This window comes from Simochromis diagramma, unplaced genomic scaffold (assembly GCF_900408965.1).
Source record: "Simochromis diagramma unplaced genomic scaffold, fSimDia1.1 OVJJ01000385.1, whole genome shotgun sequence".
Taxonomy (NCBI): Eukaryota; Metazoa; Chordata; class Actinopteri; order Cichliformes; family Cichlidae; genus Simochromis; species Simochromis diagramma.
In genome coordinates this window covers 525124-541617 of record NW_024386751.1, presented here as the reverse complement: position 1 = coordinate 541617, position 16494 = coordinate 525124, and the positions used below count along the sequence as shown (strand labels likewise).

Here is a 16494-nt window from a genome sequence, read left to right as displayed (position 1 = left end):
TGAAGTATCAGTAACGTTTCTTTGAGGTATCCACTATCCTCATCTTTTATGGGGTGTTGTAAAGGCCTGTTGTCTGTCAACAGGTTTGAGAATTGGGAGGTCTCAGGTGTTTCATGTTCCCTGTGTCTATAATATCAACTTCTTTAGTTTTCTTTAAGTATAAAAACCAGCGTACCAGGGTGCTGGAGAGGTTGAACCTGTTAGTTTTCATCCTGGTTGTGGACCAGCGGTCTCAGGATCTCATGTCTGCTTTGGTTTCTTCAGCTCTGAGCAATGACCTCCAATTTGCACTGGGGAGTGTGAACAAGCTGGAATCAGAATCCGTCCTCCAACTTTGAGGCCATAGTCTGTAGTCGGAAAAGGGTCAAATACAGTGAGGAAGAAGTTACTGCCCCAGGTCGAGGAGTTCTAGTTTTGGGATCTTGTTCATGAGTGAAGGGAGATTGACAAACAGCGTGATGTAGCATCATCATCATCATCATCACTTATGTGATCGCTGTGCTGTTCTGTTATGGCGATGAGAGCGCTAAGAATGAAGCTGACAATTTACCAGCTGATATCAGTGCCTCAACTATGGCTGCGAGCTGTGGGTAATGATGAAACGAATGAATCAAATCAAATCACTTTTATTGTCACATCACATGTGCAGGTACATTGGTACAGCACATGTGAGTGAAATTCTTGTGTGCGAGCTTCACAAGCAACAGAGTTGTGCAAAATACAATAATGTAAACAAGCAAAATACAAGAATGGCTACATCTGAAACTAATAAATATATGTACAATATATAATAGTATATGCATTTCTGGATGTGTATACTGAATGAGGTCCCCGGTACAGGTGGTGGCAATGAGTTACTTTCTCAGGTAGCTGGGCTCTCCATTAGAGATAGGGTGAGGTGCATGGTCGTTTGGGGTGGTGGGTCGGAGTCATAGCTGGACTGCCCATCGGGCATACCGGGCATTTGCCCGGTGGGCCGCTGGCGATTTTTTGTTTTTATGGGCCGATGGATTTTTTTTTATATATATATATTTTTTTAGGAAGGGTATATATAATGAAAGGTGTTGGATTGGCCAATTGGTCATGATCGACTCTGGGCTGGACCAATTACAGCCAAGGAGGCCGCATGCACCCTCCCCCTTGTTTCGCAATCACGTGATTTTCGCGCATTGCATGCCGGGAACTCGTGGCAAAACAATCCAAGTACCGCATCAAATGCAAGCATTTGCAGCACCGCTAAACGTTCATTCTTTGGTTCCAATACCTTCTTGTTTTTTCTTTGCCGCACAAAAAAGGAATGTACAAAACAAAAGGAGAACAATGCCGGTCCGTACAAAGACAGACTCGACGAAAAGACAAAGAAAAGATACGAGGAAAAAATCAAAGGAGTGAAAGGGTCAGACCCTTATGAGCACACAGAGTGGACAAAAGACGTCAGCGTGCTGCCCAACTTTCACCACGCTCAGATTTATAATTATACGGTTCTTGGAGTGAGTGCATACACATACACAAGCCCAGGTACAGTTTACCGACGGATGGGTACAGGACCTTGAAATGCACCGCGTAGAACGAAAGACCATCGTACATATCATAAGTTTACCAGTCTCACAAATCGTCGTCATAAATACACATTCGTTAACCGTTTATTAATAGGACCTTTGAGCTCAACGGTAATTAATTAGTAGTGGAAATAATTTCTGGTAGCATCACAGAAATGTAGCAGTGACAATAATATTGTATGCTGTAATCGTACTGGGCAATTAGTGATACAAAACAACTGTTTTATCCTGTGAATAAAAGTATATGTTTTTGTCAATGTACCATGGTAATAACAGAAGCGAAACACAATATTGTGTCAGGACAATTCACTATTTATGCACAATAAATAAAGGAGCATAGCGCAGCAATTTCTGTTCAGCGCCAGACTTGCTTGTAACCTATATCACCAATTATGTTAAGAAAAATGATGTATTAACTACTACAAAACTCTGACCTTTGTGGGAATGCTTGGAGCAGACTAACATGGGAGCTGGAGAGTTCTGGGACGTTATATTTGGTATATCCAGACCATCCGTCGGCTCTTACTTCGGAAACATGGCTTAAAAAGTTTCTCTTGAACGACGTAATCCGATAAAAAAAAAAAAGATCTCTTTACCCGTCGGCTTCCCGTGGCTGTCATGCGACCGGCTATTGCAGTTAATAATACAACAGCTTCTTGCCATTTTTTGTGTTTCTTTTTATCGCTGTGTAACTGAGTTCAATTGAACGCCTGCGTGCGCTAGTACCTCTTGCCACAAGTTCCCAGAATCCTTTGCGGTTTTACCCCTGAATGACGTCACATTTTCAATCTTTATCCTGGTGGGCCGGTCTCTAGTCAAAATGCCTGGGCCGATTTTTTGTCCCAGTCCAGCCTTGGTCGGAGTTAGGATACCGCTGCTACTCCTCTGCATCTAAAGGAACCATTTGATGTGGTTAGGGTATCTGACCAGGAACACCTCCTAGGTGAGGGGGAGGAGGCCCCAGCAGCAGACCCAGGTGAAAGGTTGAATCTCTTGGCAGGCCTGCAAACAACTCAGTGTCAACTAACTACAGTGTTAGACGCAGGTTTCAGGTTCACTGACCCCTTAAGGTTCAAGCCCCAAGCTATGATGACCTCTGACCCTGTGCTTTAACCTCCTAAGACCCGAACTCTTTCATGGCATGCATTTTTAAATTCTCTTTGCCATTTGGGCTGTTTGGGACTTGATTAATGTAAAAACAAAGAATTACCAGATTTTTTACCTGATTTTTGTTTCTGAGAGAAATGAGATCCACTTTGAGGATATTATCTTTAAATTTCGATAGAAGAGAGGCAGTATAATGTCCTCGTAAGTGGAAATCAGGCCCTTGTAGAGCAAAATTTTGTATTTTGGTCTATCCATCCATCCATCCATTCGCTACCGCTTATCCTTTTCAGGGTCGCGGGGGGCGCTGGAGCCAATCCCAGCCGTCATAGGGCGAGAGGCAGGGTACACCCTGGAGAGGTCGCCAGTCTGTCGCAGGGCTAACACACAAAGACAGACAACCATTCACACTCACATTCACTCGCACATTCACACCTAATGGCAATTTGGATTATCCAATTAACCTATCCCCACAAACTTTTGGTCTAGACAACCCAAAATGTGATGTCCACATATGTGGACGCCAGGTCCTAGGAGGTTAAAGATTTCAGAGAACATCTTTCACAGTGCAACAGTGACATACTTCCACCGTGTTACTTGGTATCATCGATGAGGATGTAGACCTCAGGTGGTTAAAGAGCTCCATCTGTTCTCAATTTAGAACCACATACATCCAATGTGATCCAAACTGGACAGAACCAGAGCCAGGAACAGTTCAACTACATATTTAATCCCTGTAAGAGTTAAAAGCTTTGGGTAGCTCATTGCCCAGACTGTGCATAATAATAATACAAAGGTTTCTGTGTTAAAAACAGACATCTCTGTAGTCAGTAGTAAAATCAGGTCAGTGTGACATCGCCAGCAAAGAATCTCTTTAAGGGAATTCATTTGAAAGGAAAGCTCTTGTTGGAAAGCCCAAAGCTGGGCTTGTGCAGCATGACGTTAATGTTGGCTGACGTTAGGAGGCTAGGAGACCATCAGAGATGAAGCCAACTGATGTGACTAGGGATGGGTATTGATAAGATTTTCACGATTCCGATTCCATTTTCGATTCTGTTTAACGATTCGATTGTTTATCGATTCTTTATCGATTCTTTTTTAAAAAGGAGAACACTAAGGTCGATTAGCTTAGAACTTCGTTTTATATCTTCTCTTTGAACAAGATAGACATTTAGGAGTAACATGGCCTTACAAACCCAACAGTGACATCTTAAGAGATCCAGCCTACGGCTCTTCAATGGGGTGTCACAGGGTCCCCAGGGAAAAAAACTGTAAATGTAAAATAATAAAATAAATATTCTTCTGTAGCAATAACAAAGTATAACATAAATTATTCTGTAGCAATTACACAAGAATATCCAGTAATGTCCCTGCCTACAATTAAACACATTCACTTACCGAAAATCATCTGCTGTGGCAAACGGGTGCAAGCCTTTGACCACAAACTTCGTCACTGCTCGGTGACATTTGTCTATCCTGGCCTGAAAGGAGACGCTACCGGTAGACTGCAGCGAGAACTGCCAGCATCTGAGCCAGACTCTGTCTGTCTCATCATGGTCACTAAATGCACAGTAATGGCAGGTTTGTAATAAGGCAGATCGCGCTAACATAATATGCACTGTTAGTTGATTATTTACCTGCTGCATTAACGGGAGAGGACATGCAAACGTTACCGCTGCTGCTGGGTTGAGATTCACGAGTCGAGCGGAATTAGAAACACAACATTCATTTAAGGTCATCGCGTGTTTTGTGAGCAAATGCTTTTGCATATTCGTAGTGTTTCCTCCCTTAAATGAAATATCTACTTTGCAAGTATTGCAAGTTGCCCTGTTGTCATCCGTTCTCGTAAAGTATAATCAAACTTTTGAGCGTTTGAGCCGCTTAGGCGCCGTGTTTCCTGCCAGGTAAATGACGCTCCGCAACGTGGTGACGTCATTTGGGGCGACTGGAATCGATAAGGGAATCGTTTGCAAAAATGGCAAACAATTCCAAGGAATTGAAACAGTGGGAACCGGTTCTCAGCAAGAACCGGGTTTCGATACCCATCCCTAGATGTGACTGCTGATTTTCAGGTTCTTGAGCAGGTTCTCGTGTTCTGATCTCCTCCTAAAAGTCCGAACTGTCTTCCTGTCGCAGAACACCGCCACTCTTCCCTCCATGTCCATCACCCTCTTTCCAAACCACCCACCGACAGCAGGAGGAAGAAAACTGCCGAGGGGAGGAAGGAGTGCAGGCGAGGCTCCGCCCCCAGCAATGCAAGTACCATAGATGAAGACCAACAGGACGAAGAGCATGGAAAGGAGGAGGAGGCCTACAGTCAAACTGATGGCGAGTGAGTGGCACACCTGTCAGGTAATGTGTTTTTCTGCACTTTACTAGTGTTAATCTGTGGCACCTCCCCCCTCACAGTGATCAGACCACCATCTCGTCCAATCGCAACGGCACCGTGATGAGCGCTGCAGATGCCGACGAATCCGAAACGTTGACGTCTGTGGACCTGGATGGCATCAAAAGTCAGTCAGAGCTCATTTTAAATGTGACTTGACTCTGAAGCAACAGAACGCTAATTTCTTTGTGTGTTACTTCTTCTCGTCGAGTTTCTCTCGGACACGTGGTTCACAGACCGTTTGTGGTCAGGTTTTCTTTTCCTCGGGGTCAATAAATGATTCTTATTCTGATGTGTGTGTCGTACATTCAGACTCATTACAATCCACGAGAGAGAGAGGATTTGTTCTTTTTCCTTTAATGCTTGTCTTTGATTAGAGGAATGTAAAAATAATTCAAACTGAAGTCCATCTAAAAGTGTTGTTTTTTCGAGCAGTGCACCCCCTGCAGGCGGTATGAAGAATTGCATGTAAAACGTGCAGTAGGATAAACTTTTCACACAGGTGACATAAAAATGTGACCTTTTATCAGTGGTCCATGAAGAAAACTGCAGAATAAAGCTTCTGCATGAGTCGGGGGGGGGGTGGTGTGGTGTGGGGGGGTCACATGACCTGTGTGTGGGAGCACGAGTGGGTCAGGGTTAGCGGACCGCGCCGCTCTCCTTCGTAAACATGCTCGCTGTCAGCAGAACCCTGCCTCACTAACAGCTTCACTCACCAGGCAGGTAGAGGGGGCCAGCCAGCTGAGTTCATCGCTGGATTGTGATTGGCTGCTTTTGATGATTCTTTCCCAGAAAAAATAAATGGTGTGAAACTTTCACAGAAAATCTAATTTTTACTGAAACTTTAAACTCTGCTCACCTGCTGAGTGGGCACACCTGTGTGTGTGTGTCAGGCGATCGAATGACAGTCAGACTCTCTTGTAAATGATTTCTCGCTGATGTTCAGCCAAGCCTGAAATCCTGTTAGACTGCGCAAAGTTCCCATGAGAGGGTGTGTGTGAGGGTGTTCTGGATTCGCATCATTGTGGGGACTCTGGGTCATACAGCCACAATGTGAGGACAGACAGTCCCCAACATGGCGGTCGTTGAAGTTTAGGGTGAGCTTCCTGTGGGTCAGGAAGTAGGTGGTAAGAAAGTAGGATGCCCGGCTCCGGGACGCTGAGCATCAGTTAGTTGTTATGCTGCTCCATCAGCATAACAACTAACTGTTAGAAAACGTAATAATGTAGAAACAGAGCGTGCACGAATGTGTGTGAGCGGCTCAAAGAGGCTGATAGTGAAGTGCTTTACGTGCTCAGAGCAGAACTGTGATATAAGCCCAGTCAGAAGGATTTCGTATTTCTTCATTGATGTCAGAAGAAAGTAATACTCAGTGTAGCTGTAACTGTTGCCTCTTTTTCTCTTTATAGCTCTGACAGCTGCTGTGACCTCACCTCAGCTTCACTGTGACACTTTATTTAAAGTCCAGTTTTTGTTTGGTTCAGGGTGGCGCTTGGTGTGAGAGCTTTGTGACAGCCAGCATTAAATATGGGACACCTGTGTCCACCGCAGGTCACCGACTGGATGACGTTCCAGCCGTTCGACGTCACCTGGTGAGGCGGAGCTCCAGAGGACCGATCGTCCACGCCACCAAAGATCCGACGGTCAGCTGGTCAAACCAGCACCTGCGACCGGACCGTACACCTCATGAGGTCAGAGGGCGGGGCTAAGGAGCAGTCATTATTATAGGAAACATAAACACTCTGACCCTCCGAGGCCTGACCTTTGAACTGTGCTCTAACCACACATCCTGCTGCTTCAACTTAAACACCTGTCCCTCTGACCCTTTTCACTCACTTCCTCTAATTTGACTAATTTGGATGTTTCAAATGTAATCGTCTTCAGCTTCACTTAAACTGAGACTAAACTGCTGGCAGCTGATCCTGATGAGTTTGTTTTCGTGCTTTTCTTTTGATTTACTTCAGCTCGCACTTCCTTCACTGACTTCTTACATTGGCTCCTTGCGGATTTGGTCACTGCTGCGTTTTTGTGGAAGTTCTGACTCGTGTTTATCCGACTCTGCTAGAACAATCCCGCACACACAGGTTGAAGCTGGCGACAGAGCGCAAGGTTTACAGGAATGTCATGTATTTGTGGGATTAAACCTGATTAAAGAAGGTTCAGGTGAGTTCATGCGAGCCAGTTCAGGTGGTCCACATGATGTGATTCTCACAACAAAACAACCAGAATGAGGCTGACAGGAGGGACGAAAGATGATCCGAGAGTCTGAGTGAGTTAATCCAGGTGCCATTGTGAACGGGTGACAAACTGGACTCTGTCTTAATGAGAACGAGTCAGACAGGCAGAGTCAGACAGGTAGAGCTAGGTAAACTCTGAGGCGAGCTTCTCTCTCCACTCAGTGTGCTCCAGTCTTCAGGATGGTGGGTTTGGACCTAAAGAGTCGACAAAATAAGGTAGAGTGATTTAACGTGCCAGCTTCAGTTTGGATTAACTTTGTTTTGTCTCTTTCTTTAGTTTTATTCTGATTTCTCTTGTTTTATGTTTGATTTTCTACCAAACACACCAGCTGAACTACATTTGTGCCAAATTAAAAAACGGTCATGTGAGCCATTTGGTCCTGTTTTCAGTTTTCTAGTCTGCTTTGGGCCTGTTTAATCACAGCATTAGGTTTAATATGTGAACATGAAGGTCGGCAGATGTGACAGATGTGAGAGTAACTCTGGACTGGCTCTGGTTTTAACTGACTTAGCTTCTGTTGACCGTGTTCAGTGACTCAGTTTGTGCTCTGACTTGCTTTATTATAGTGATGTAATGATATATGTGCTGATGAAGATTACTGCAGCTGGAAGAAGAAGTAGCATCTGTAACTGTTGTGGAGCTTCATCAGTCTGGCTCTCTGTGAAAATGTTCAGGAGCTCAATGCTGACATGTTTCATTGTTGGCTAGAGTCTCTGTGTGTGAGCGCACACCATGGCGCCGTCCTCTTTAGACTCGCTGTCCTCTGTGATTCCAGGTGTTCGTGGAGCTGAACGAGCTGGTGATCGACAGGAACCAGGAGCTGCAGTGGAGGGAGACGGCTCGATGGATCAAGTTTGAGGAGGAGGTGGAGGAGGAGACAGAGCGCTGGGGGAGACCTCACATTGCTTCCCTGTCCTTCCGTTCTCTGCTGGAGCTCAGAAAAACAATGGCCCAAGGTGAGGAGGAGCCGGAGGCTCTCTGCTGCCCTCCGGTGGACAGCTTCCTGTCTGTGAGTGTATATGGCCAAGTCAGGGCCGCCTCCTCCACTCTACCTTGATTGAAGCCCATTCAGGAGCTACGCATGCACTCAAGTCCCACCATCTAGCAGATGGTGGGACTTGAGTGGGACTTCAGATTAGCAATCTGAAGCATTAGATTAAATTCAGTTAGCTTTCATAATAACTTGAAGATGAAACATTCACATACAGAATCAAAGTAGTTATCAATAACAGCTTTCCCCATGTTGCAGTTATATTAAAGCTCAATCAGCTGATGGCTGCACAAGAAGGTTTATTGAAGGACTTTTTGTGATAGGTATGCATGCAGCAGTGCTGGACTTCTTGATGAACAGGGAAAAAACTTCACTTTCTGGGTCACCTTGGTGTAAATGCCAATGATATTGTTTGGCCGCTGCTGTCAAAACTATTTGGTTCCAGGACTATGCCACTGTGATATAGATATGCCAGGCCTCCATAAAAAGAATTTCACTGGTTACATATGATAACAATCTGTATCAGTGTTTGAAACTGTCAGCTCAGGGAGCAGGAGGGGGCTCCACTCTGTGGCCATATTCAACATCTACAAGTTACTGATTTACAGAGATGGAAGAAAAATAAAAGGGAATAAACACGAGACAAAGCAAACGGACGCCGCCCATCACTGACTTCCCAACCCTCTCACGTTTGTGTGGTTTCAGGGGCCGTACTCCTGGATCTGAAGCAGAAGACTTTACCAGGGATTGCTCAGCAGGTGGTGGAACAGATGGTGATCTCAGATCAGATTAAAGCTGAAGATCGAGCCAATGTTCTGGGAGCTCTGTTGCTCCGTCACAGGTGCATCCATGCAACCAACCATCCATCCATCTATCCATCCGTCCATCCATCCATCCATCAGCCATCCATCCATTCATCCAAACATCCATCCATCCATCAGCCATCCATCCATTCATCCAAACATCCAAACATCCAAACATCCATCCATTCATCCATCCATCCAAACATCCATCCATCTATCATTCATCCATCTGTCCATCCATCATTCCATTCATCCATCCATTCATCCAAACATCCATCCATCCATCCAAACATCCGTCCATCCATTCATCCATCCGTCCATCCATCCATCCATCCATCCATCCAAACATCCATCCATTCATCCATCCATCCATCGTCCATCCAAACAACCAACCATCCATCCCATCCATCCATCCATCCATCCATCCATCCATCCAAACAACCACCCATCCATCCATCCATCCATCCATCCATCCATCGTCCATCCAAACAACCAACCCAACCAACCATCCATCCATCCATCCACCGTCCATCCAAACAACCAACCATCCACCCATCCATCAGCCATCCATCCATCCATCCATCCATCCATCCATCCAAACAACCACCCATCCATCCATCCATCCATCCATCGTCCATCCAAACAACCAACCAACCATCCATCCATCCATCCACCGTCCATCCAAACAACCAACCATCCACCCATCCATCAGCCATCCATTCATCCAAACATCCATCCATCCATCCAAACATCCGTCCATCCATTCATCCATCCATCCATCCATCCATCCATCCATCCAAACATCCATCCATCCATCCATCCATCCGTCCATCCATCCATCATCCATCCATCCATCCAAACATCCATCCATTCATCCATCCGTCCATCCATCCATCCATCGTCCATCCAAACAACCAACCAACCATCCATCCATCCATCCATCCATCCAAACATCCATCCATCCATCCATCCATCCATCCATCCATCGTCCATCCAAACAACCCAACCATCCATCCATCCATCCAAACAACCACCCATCCATCCATCCATCCATCCATCCATCGTCCATCCAAACAACCAACCAACCATCCATCCATCCATCCACCGTCCATCCAAACAACCAACCATCCACCCATCCATCAGCCATCCATCCATCCATCCATCCATCCATTCATCCAAACATCCATCCATCCACCCACCCACCCACCCATCCATGCATCCATCCAAACAACCAACCATCCATCCATCCAAACATCCACCCACCCATCCATCAGCCATCCATCCATCCATCCATCTATTCATCCAAACATGCATCCATCCATCCAAACATCCATCCATCCACCCACCCACCCATCCATGCATCCATCCAAACAACCAACCATCCATCCATCCAAACATCCACCCACCCATCCTTCAGCCATCCATCCATCCATCGTCCATCCAAACAACCAACCATCCATCCATCCATCCATCCGTCATCCAAACATCCATCCATCCATCCATCCATCCACCATCCATTCATCCAAACATGCATCCATCCATCCAAACAACCAACCAGCCATCCATCCATCCATCCATCCATCCATCCATCCATCCATCCATTCTTCTTTCCTATATCTGGAACAAACTCCCAGAAAGCCTCAGATCAGCTGAAACACTCAGTTTATTTAAATCCAGGTTGAAGACTCACCTATTCTCAGCTGCATTTGAATAAAACACCAAATCCACACTTTTAAGCTTAAATTTCAAAACTTACATTTAACTACTGATTTTATCTATTGTTCTGATTTTATCTGTTTTGATTTTATATACTGTTTTGTTTGTTTGTTAATTAGTTTGTTTGTTTGCTTGTTTTAATTAATTTTAAATCATGCTTTTTATTTGTTTTTGTTTCTAATGTCTCTGTAAAGCACTTTGAATCACCTTGTTGTTGAATTGTGCTATACAAATAAACTTGCCTTGCCTTGCCTTGCCTCAGTCACCCCAGCGATGAGAAAGATCACAGCTTATTCAGCAGGAACATCTCTGCAGCAAACATGGCCAACCTTATCGACAGACACAATGGAAAATCTGAACCCTGCATCAACCTGACCAATCACAAGGAGGCTGATGGAGAGAAGAACAAGGTAAAAACTGAACTTTAGGTGGAGATGCTGTGCAATCAGACAGCTGAAGCCTCCACCTCAGAGTGCCTGGTGTCAGATGTATGTGCTGGACATGAAGGTCAGCCTGTTGGTATGGCACTGACTTCACTTTGTGCTTGTCCAGAGAGAAGTCCCACAGCTCTGTCACTCCAGATCCAAGCATGAGGTAAAGCTAATGGAGAAGATCCCAGAGCGAGCTGAGGCCACTGTGGTCCTCGTAGGTATGCATCACACCGATCACACCGGTGCAAACACTAGCAACAAAGAAAACTCAGGGAGGGTTTGCTGCATGGCTTCTTGTATCTCCTTGTATCTTTAAAGACTAGTTGGGTAGCACAAGGAGAAAGATGAAAATCAAAGACTTACACTTCCCTAGTACCAAAACCTTTTTCACAGGACTGAACATGGACATGCATAACCTTCTTGGTCATGTGTTGCCGTGTGGAGGAGCATGTTCGCTGGGTTCAGTGCATCACTCTCATGTGTCTGCAGGCAGTGTGGGTTTCCTGGACCAGCCATCCATGGCGTTTGTGCGACTGCAGGAGGCAGTTCTGCTGGAATCTGTCTTGGAGGTTCCTGTGCCAGTTAGGTTCCTCTTCCTCCTGCTGGGTCCGCCCACTGCCAACATTGACTACCATCAGATTGGACGCTCTATCTCAACACTCATGTCTGACAAGGTGAGTGCCAGCAGACTGTGTAAGATACTTCCTGATGGCACAGCATCATCTATTATCATGAGGTCCAATCTTTTTTGTTCTTTTAGAACTTCCATGAGGCGGCGTACCAGGCAGACGACCGTCAAGACCTGCTGACAGCCATCAACCGCTTTCTGGACAGCAGCATCGTCCTCCCGCCCTCTGAGGTCAGCGGTGATGAGTTGCTCCACTCAGTGGCTCACTTCCAACGAGAAATGCTCAGAAAGAGGGAGGAGCAGAGCAGCAAACTTCAGGAGAAACATACCAGCATTCAGCAGGACGAAGGTGAGCCCCAGCTGCCCAAGTCCAGTTTCAGGAGCAGGTTAGAGCTGAGTAATAAAAGCTGAAAAAAAGAGCTGAAAGAACAGGTTTTTGATGGGAGCTTTGCCTGAATCAGCCGTTTTCCTGGAGCATTAAATTTGCATGTTGCCTTCTTTTATGGTAAATGTTTATTATTCCCTAAATATTAAAATATTCATGTTTCCTAAAAGCTTTAATGTCAGTGCAAAAATGTTAAAGAATCTTGCTCTTCTCCTGCAGATTCTCTTGTTCCCTCCAAACCTGGTGATGAGCCGTTGAGGAGGTCAGGTCGTCTGTTTGGAGGCCTCATCAAAGACGTTATGCGGCGCTATCCTCAGTATCTCAGCGACATCCGAGATGCTCTAAACCCTCAGTGTATGGCTGCCATTATCTTTATCTACTTTGCTGCACTGTCACCTGCCATCACCTTTGGTGGACTGCTTGGTAAGTCTGAACCTGGCGAGGCTTGGCTGAAGAAAGGCCGCCTTACCTTTGATCCATATGAGGATCTGTGATCTTCATCCCTGCAGGTGAGAAAACGGAGGGTCTGATCGGCGTGTCGGAGCTGATAGTGGCCACTGCGTTGCAGGGCATTGTGTTCAGTGTGCTGGGAGCTCAGCCGCTGCTGGTGATCGGCTTCTCCGGACCGCTGCTTGTATTCGAAGAGGCCTTCTACACTGTGAGATTGCCTGACACAAAGTCGACACATCAGCATATAACCTGTATTTAAATGAAACGTTTTAAACTCAAGGTTTTGTAGATTTACTTCTTTTTGACTCAAAGCTTTCTTGAAATTGTCTTTTCCTCCTCAGTTATGCAAACGATCAAAATGACCTTGAACACATCAGCTTGAAAAAAAAGCTTTTACTTACATCCGGTGATCTTCTGTTTGCAGCCTTTCAAATTCTACAGTGGACAGTGCCTATATGTACAGAACCTAATTTAGATCTACATTTTAATTTTGTAGAAATTTGACAAAAGTGAAAGAACTCAGCAGAAGCTTGTGCATCATTACTGAGAGTTGTTCAGTTTTCCAGCATCTTGACATTGGCTGAGCTGAGATGGGGACAGTCATTAACTCATTCCAGTCTAATCTATGATAACAGTCTTTTTGTCCACTGTAGCAACATCAGACCAAAGTATTTCAGACTGTCTCCTGAAACCTGCCTCCTCTTTGTTCCTGTGTAGTTTTGTAAAGTTAATGGGATCGAGTATCTGACGGGTCGGGCATGGATCGGTCTCTGGCTGGTGCTCATCGTTGTCCTTACTGTGGCCTTCGAGGGAAGCATACTCGTTCGCTTTGTTTCACGCTTCACACAGGAGATCTTCTCCTTCCTGATCTCTCTCATTTTTATCTATGAGACCTTCGCCAAGCTGATCAAGGTAAGTTCAGAAGTTTTTCAGGTAATTCGTGGATTCTTTCATTTAGATATTCTTTGAAAGGATATGAAAATGAGGACTGAAACGAAGGCAGAATCTTCTTCATAGTTCTCCATTTTTCTTTAGGTAGCTCAGCAGAAGATAGAGTTGATACTTGCTTAGTACAAAAGGACCTTTGAGTCATGTAGATGTACTGTGATCGGTCCACACGATCCATCCAGCATGGCCCCCGTCCCGATTCCCTGTTTTTCTAAATGTTTGTCACACAAGTGTTCAAATTTTGGTAACAAATTTACTTTGTATTGTTTGTCATGGTACTATGGGTGTATGTTGTAATAATCACTTTCTGTCTTTCTGAGAAACCTGGCTGCTGCTCCGGTCCTTCCTGCTTTGAGTAACAGAGGAGGCTGAGGGTGGAGCTGGTTTAAGTGCAGAGGCCAACAAACTGGACTTAACCATTAGTTGTGACCACACAGGGGGGATAGAGTTTCTTCCTGTTAAGTTTAGCTATCGTCTTTGTCATTTTCACCTCTGATGTTTAAAATGGTTCATTCAGCTGCTACATTAATAGAGCTGTCTCTTATTTGGGCAGGTCAGTTTGTTGGCTTACGAGATTATTTTTTAGTAGAATTCTGTTTAGTCGAGTTCATGGGCTGACTTAGTTCTTAGTTGGTTCCAATATTTTGAATTTTTGGGGTAACTTTGTCTTTTTTGGGGTATAATAAAGCCCATCTTTTGAAGATTATACCTGTGCCTGTATGTTCTTGGTTGTTTGGTCTCCGAAACAGATCATCAAACAAATTTAAATATTAGACAAAGACAAGTAAACACAAAATGCAGTTTCTAAATGAATGATGATTAAGGGGAGCCTATATGGCCCTGTGTGAAAAGGTGATTGCCCCCTAAACCTAATAACTGGTTGGGCCAGCCTCAGCAGCAACAACTGCCATCATCATTTGTGATAACTGACAATGAGTGTTTTATGGCCAAAATGGTTGTAATTCCATCAACACTGGAGGGTAGCACCTTATTGAGGTCGTGATTCAGGTGAGGACTCCAAAGTCTTCATTTTGTTTTTCTTAAGCCATTCACAGGTGGACTTGCTGGTGTGTTTTGGATCATTGTCCTGCTGCAGAACCCGTGTGGTTCATCTTGAGGTCACGAACAGATGGCCGGACATTCTCCTTCAGGATGTTTCGGTAGACGGCACAATTCATGGTTCCATTTACCACAGCAAACTTCCTGTTCCTGAGGTAGCAAAACAGCCCCAGACATTGCACTTCAACCACCCATTTTACTGTTGGTATGATGTTCCCTTTCTGAAATGCTGTGTTACTTTTAAATCAGATGTAACGGGACTCAAAAAGTTCAACTCTCGTCAGTCCAGAGTATTTCCCCATAAGTTCTGGGCATCATCACAATGTTTTCTGGGAAACTGAGATCAGCCTTTACGTTCCTTTTGCTCAGCAGTGGTTTTCTGCCATGGATGCCATTTCTGCCCAGTCTATTTCTTATGATGGAGTCATGAACTCTGACCTTAACTGAAGCCAGTGAGGCCTGTGGTTCTCTGGATGTTCTTATGGGGTCTTTTGTGACCTCTTGGATGGTCAGCCGGCCACTGCTGGGAAGGCTCGCTGTTCTTGTCTTTGCCATTTGTGGATAATGGCTCTCACTGTGGTTCACTGAAGTCTCACAGCTTTAGAAATGGCTTTATAACCTTTTCCCAACTGAGACATCTACTGTGTTTCTCATTTGTTCCTGAATTTCCTTGGATCACGGCATGATGTCTGGCCTTTGAGGATCTTTTGGTCAACTCAACTTTGTCAAGCAGGACCTATTTAATAAAGAAATCACTACAGGGGGTGGGTGGGGGAGGTGTCACTTTTTCACACCATTGTAGATACTCAACACACTTGGCAGAGGGAAACAGAGTCTGAAACAGCTCAGGCACTTCAGGAGCTAACACTGATCAGTTCATTTCAATCTCAACAGTTTGGGTGTGAGGGGAGGAAGATGGGAGACTCTGTCTTGTGAGGTCAAGACAGACTCAGTGCTTCCTGCTGCCCATCAAGTAGTAGTAGTACTTTAGCCAATGTCTTCTTTGGTGGTCTTTCTCAGATCTTTCAGGAGCATCCACTCCATAACTGTTACCATGGAAACAACACTGAATCTCCATCTCACTGCAACTACACTATGGCCTCCGGGAATCCTGGGAAAGTTGTTGGAGAACCGAACACTGCTCTGCTGTCATTGGTCCTCATGGCAGGAACGTATTTCATCGCCTTCTACCTTCGCAAGTTCAAGAACAGCTCCTTCTTCCCTGGAAGGGTCAGTACACACAAACACAGGTACATACAGGTATATACACATTACAGTACATACGAGGTTCTGCAGGCTAAGATCTAAAAGATTGAAAGTACACACAGAGCAGCTCGGTGGTGTGCTGGTTAGCACTCTGGGATCATAGTCCGGAGGTCCTTTCTCCAGTTTCTCAATGTGCTGGTTTCTCTCCACAGCCAGTGTGATAAGTGATTACTCTAAACTGGCTGCAGGTGATAAGGTGAGCATAAGTCTGTGACAGACTGGCTGCTTGCCCAGGTGTATTCATCCTCACAGCCTGAGATATACTGATTGGACAGAATGATGGAAGATACTGTAACTGCAACGATTCATGCAAACACAGCACATGTTTGCATGAGTGCAGGTATGCAAGTTCAGCTCAGTATACAGTTTAGATAAGCTGAGGTGTAAATAGTTAAGGTATCCACAAAGAAGAGTCCTTCATTGTCATTATGCGTTCACACATAACACTCACGTTCTCCACTGTATGTCTGCTGGGATCAAATCCAGCTTTGGGGATGTAAAAACTCAATGTCCCACAATTCAGCCCTTCT

At 45.0% G+C, this 16494-nt stretch overlaps 1 protein-coding gene across 1 annotated transcript in view; it reads left to right on the top strand.

Annotated features, from left to right (window-relative positions):
* slc4a2a (solute carrier family 4 member 2a) overlaps nt 1-16494 on the top strand; it is a 35912-nt gene that overhangs the window by 15259 nt on the left and 4159 nt on the right. The window contains 13 exon segments of the mRNA XM_040022076.1: nt 4800-4995; nt 5073-5176; nt 6601-6740; nt 8063-8243; nt 8984-9119; nt 11060-11207; nt 11350-11446; nt 11718-11902; nt 11989-12205; nt 12461-12664; nt 12751-12899; nt 13409-13603; nt 15719-15928. Coding sequence (XP_039878010.1) covers nt 4800-4995; nt 5073-5176; nt 6601-6740; nt 8063-8243; nt 8984-9119; nt 11060-11207; nt 11350-11446; nt 11718-11902; nt 11989-12205; nt 12461-12664; nt 12751-12899; nt 13409-13603; nt 15719-15928 — 2162 coding nt within the window.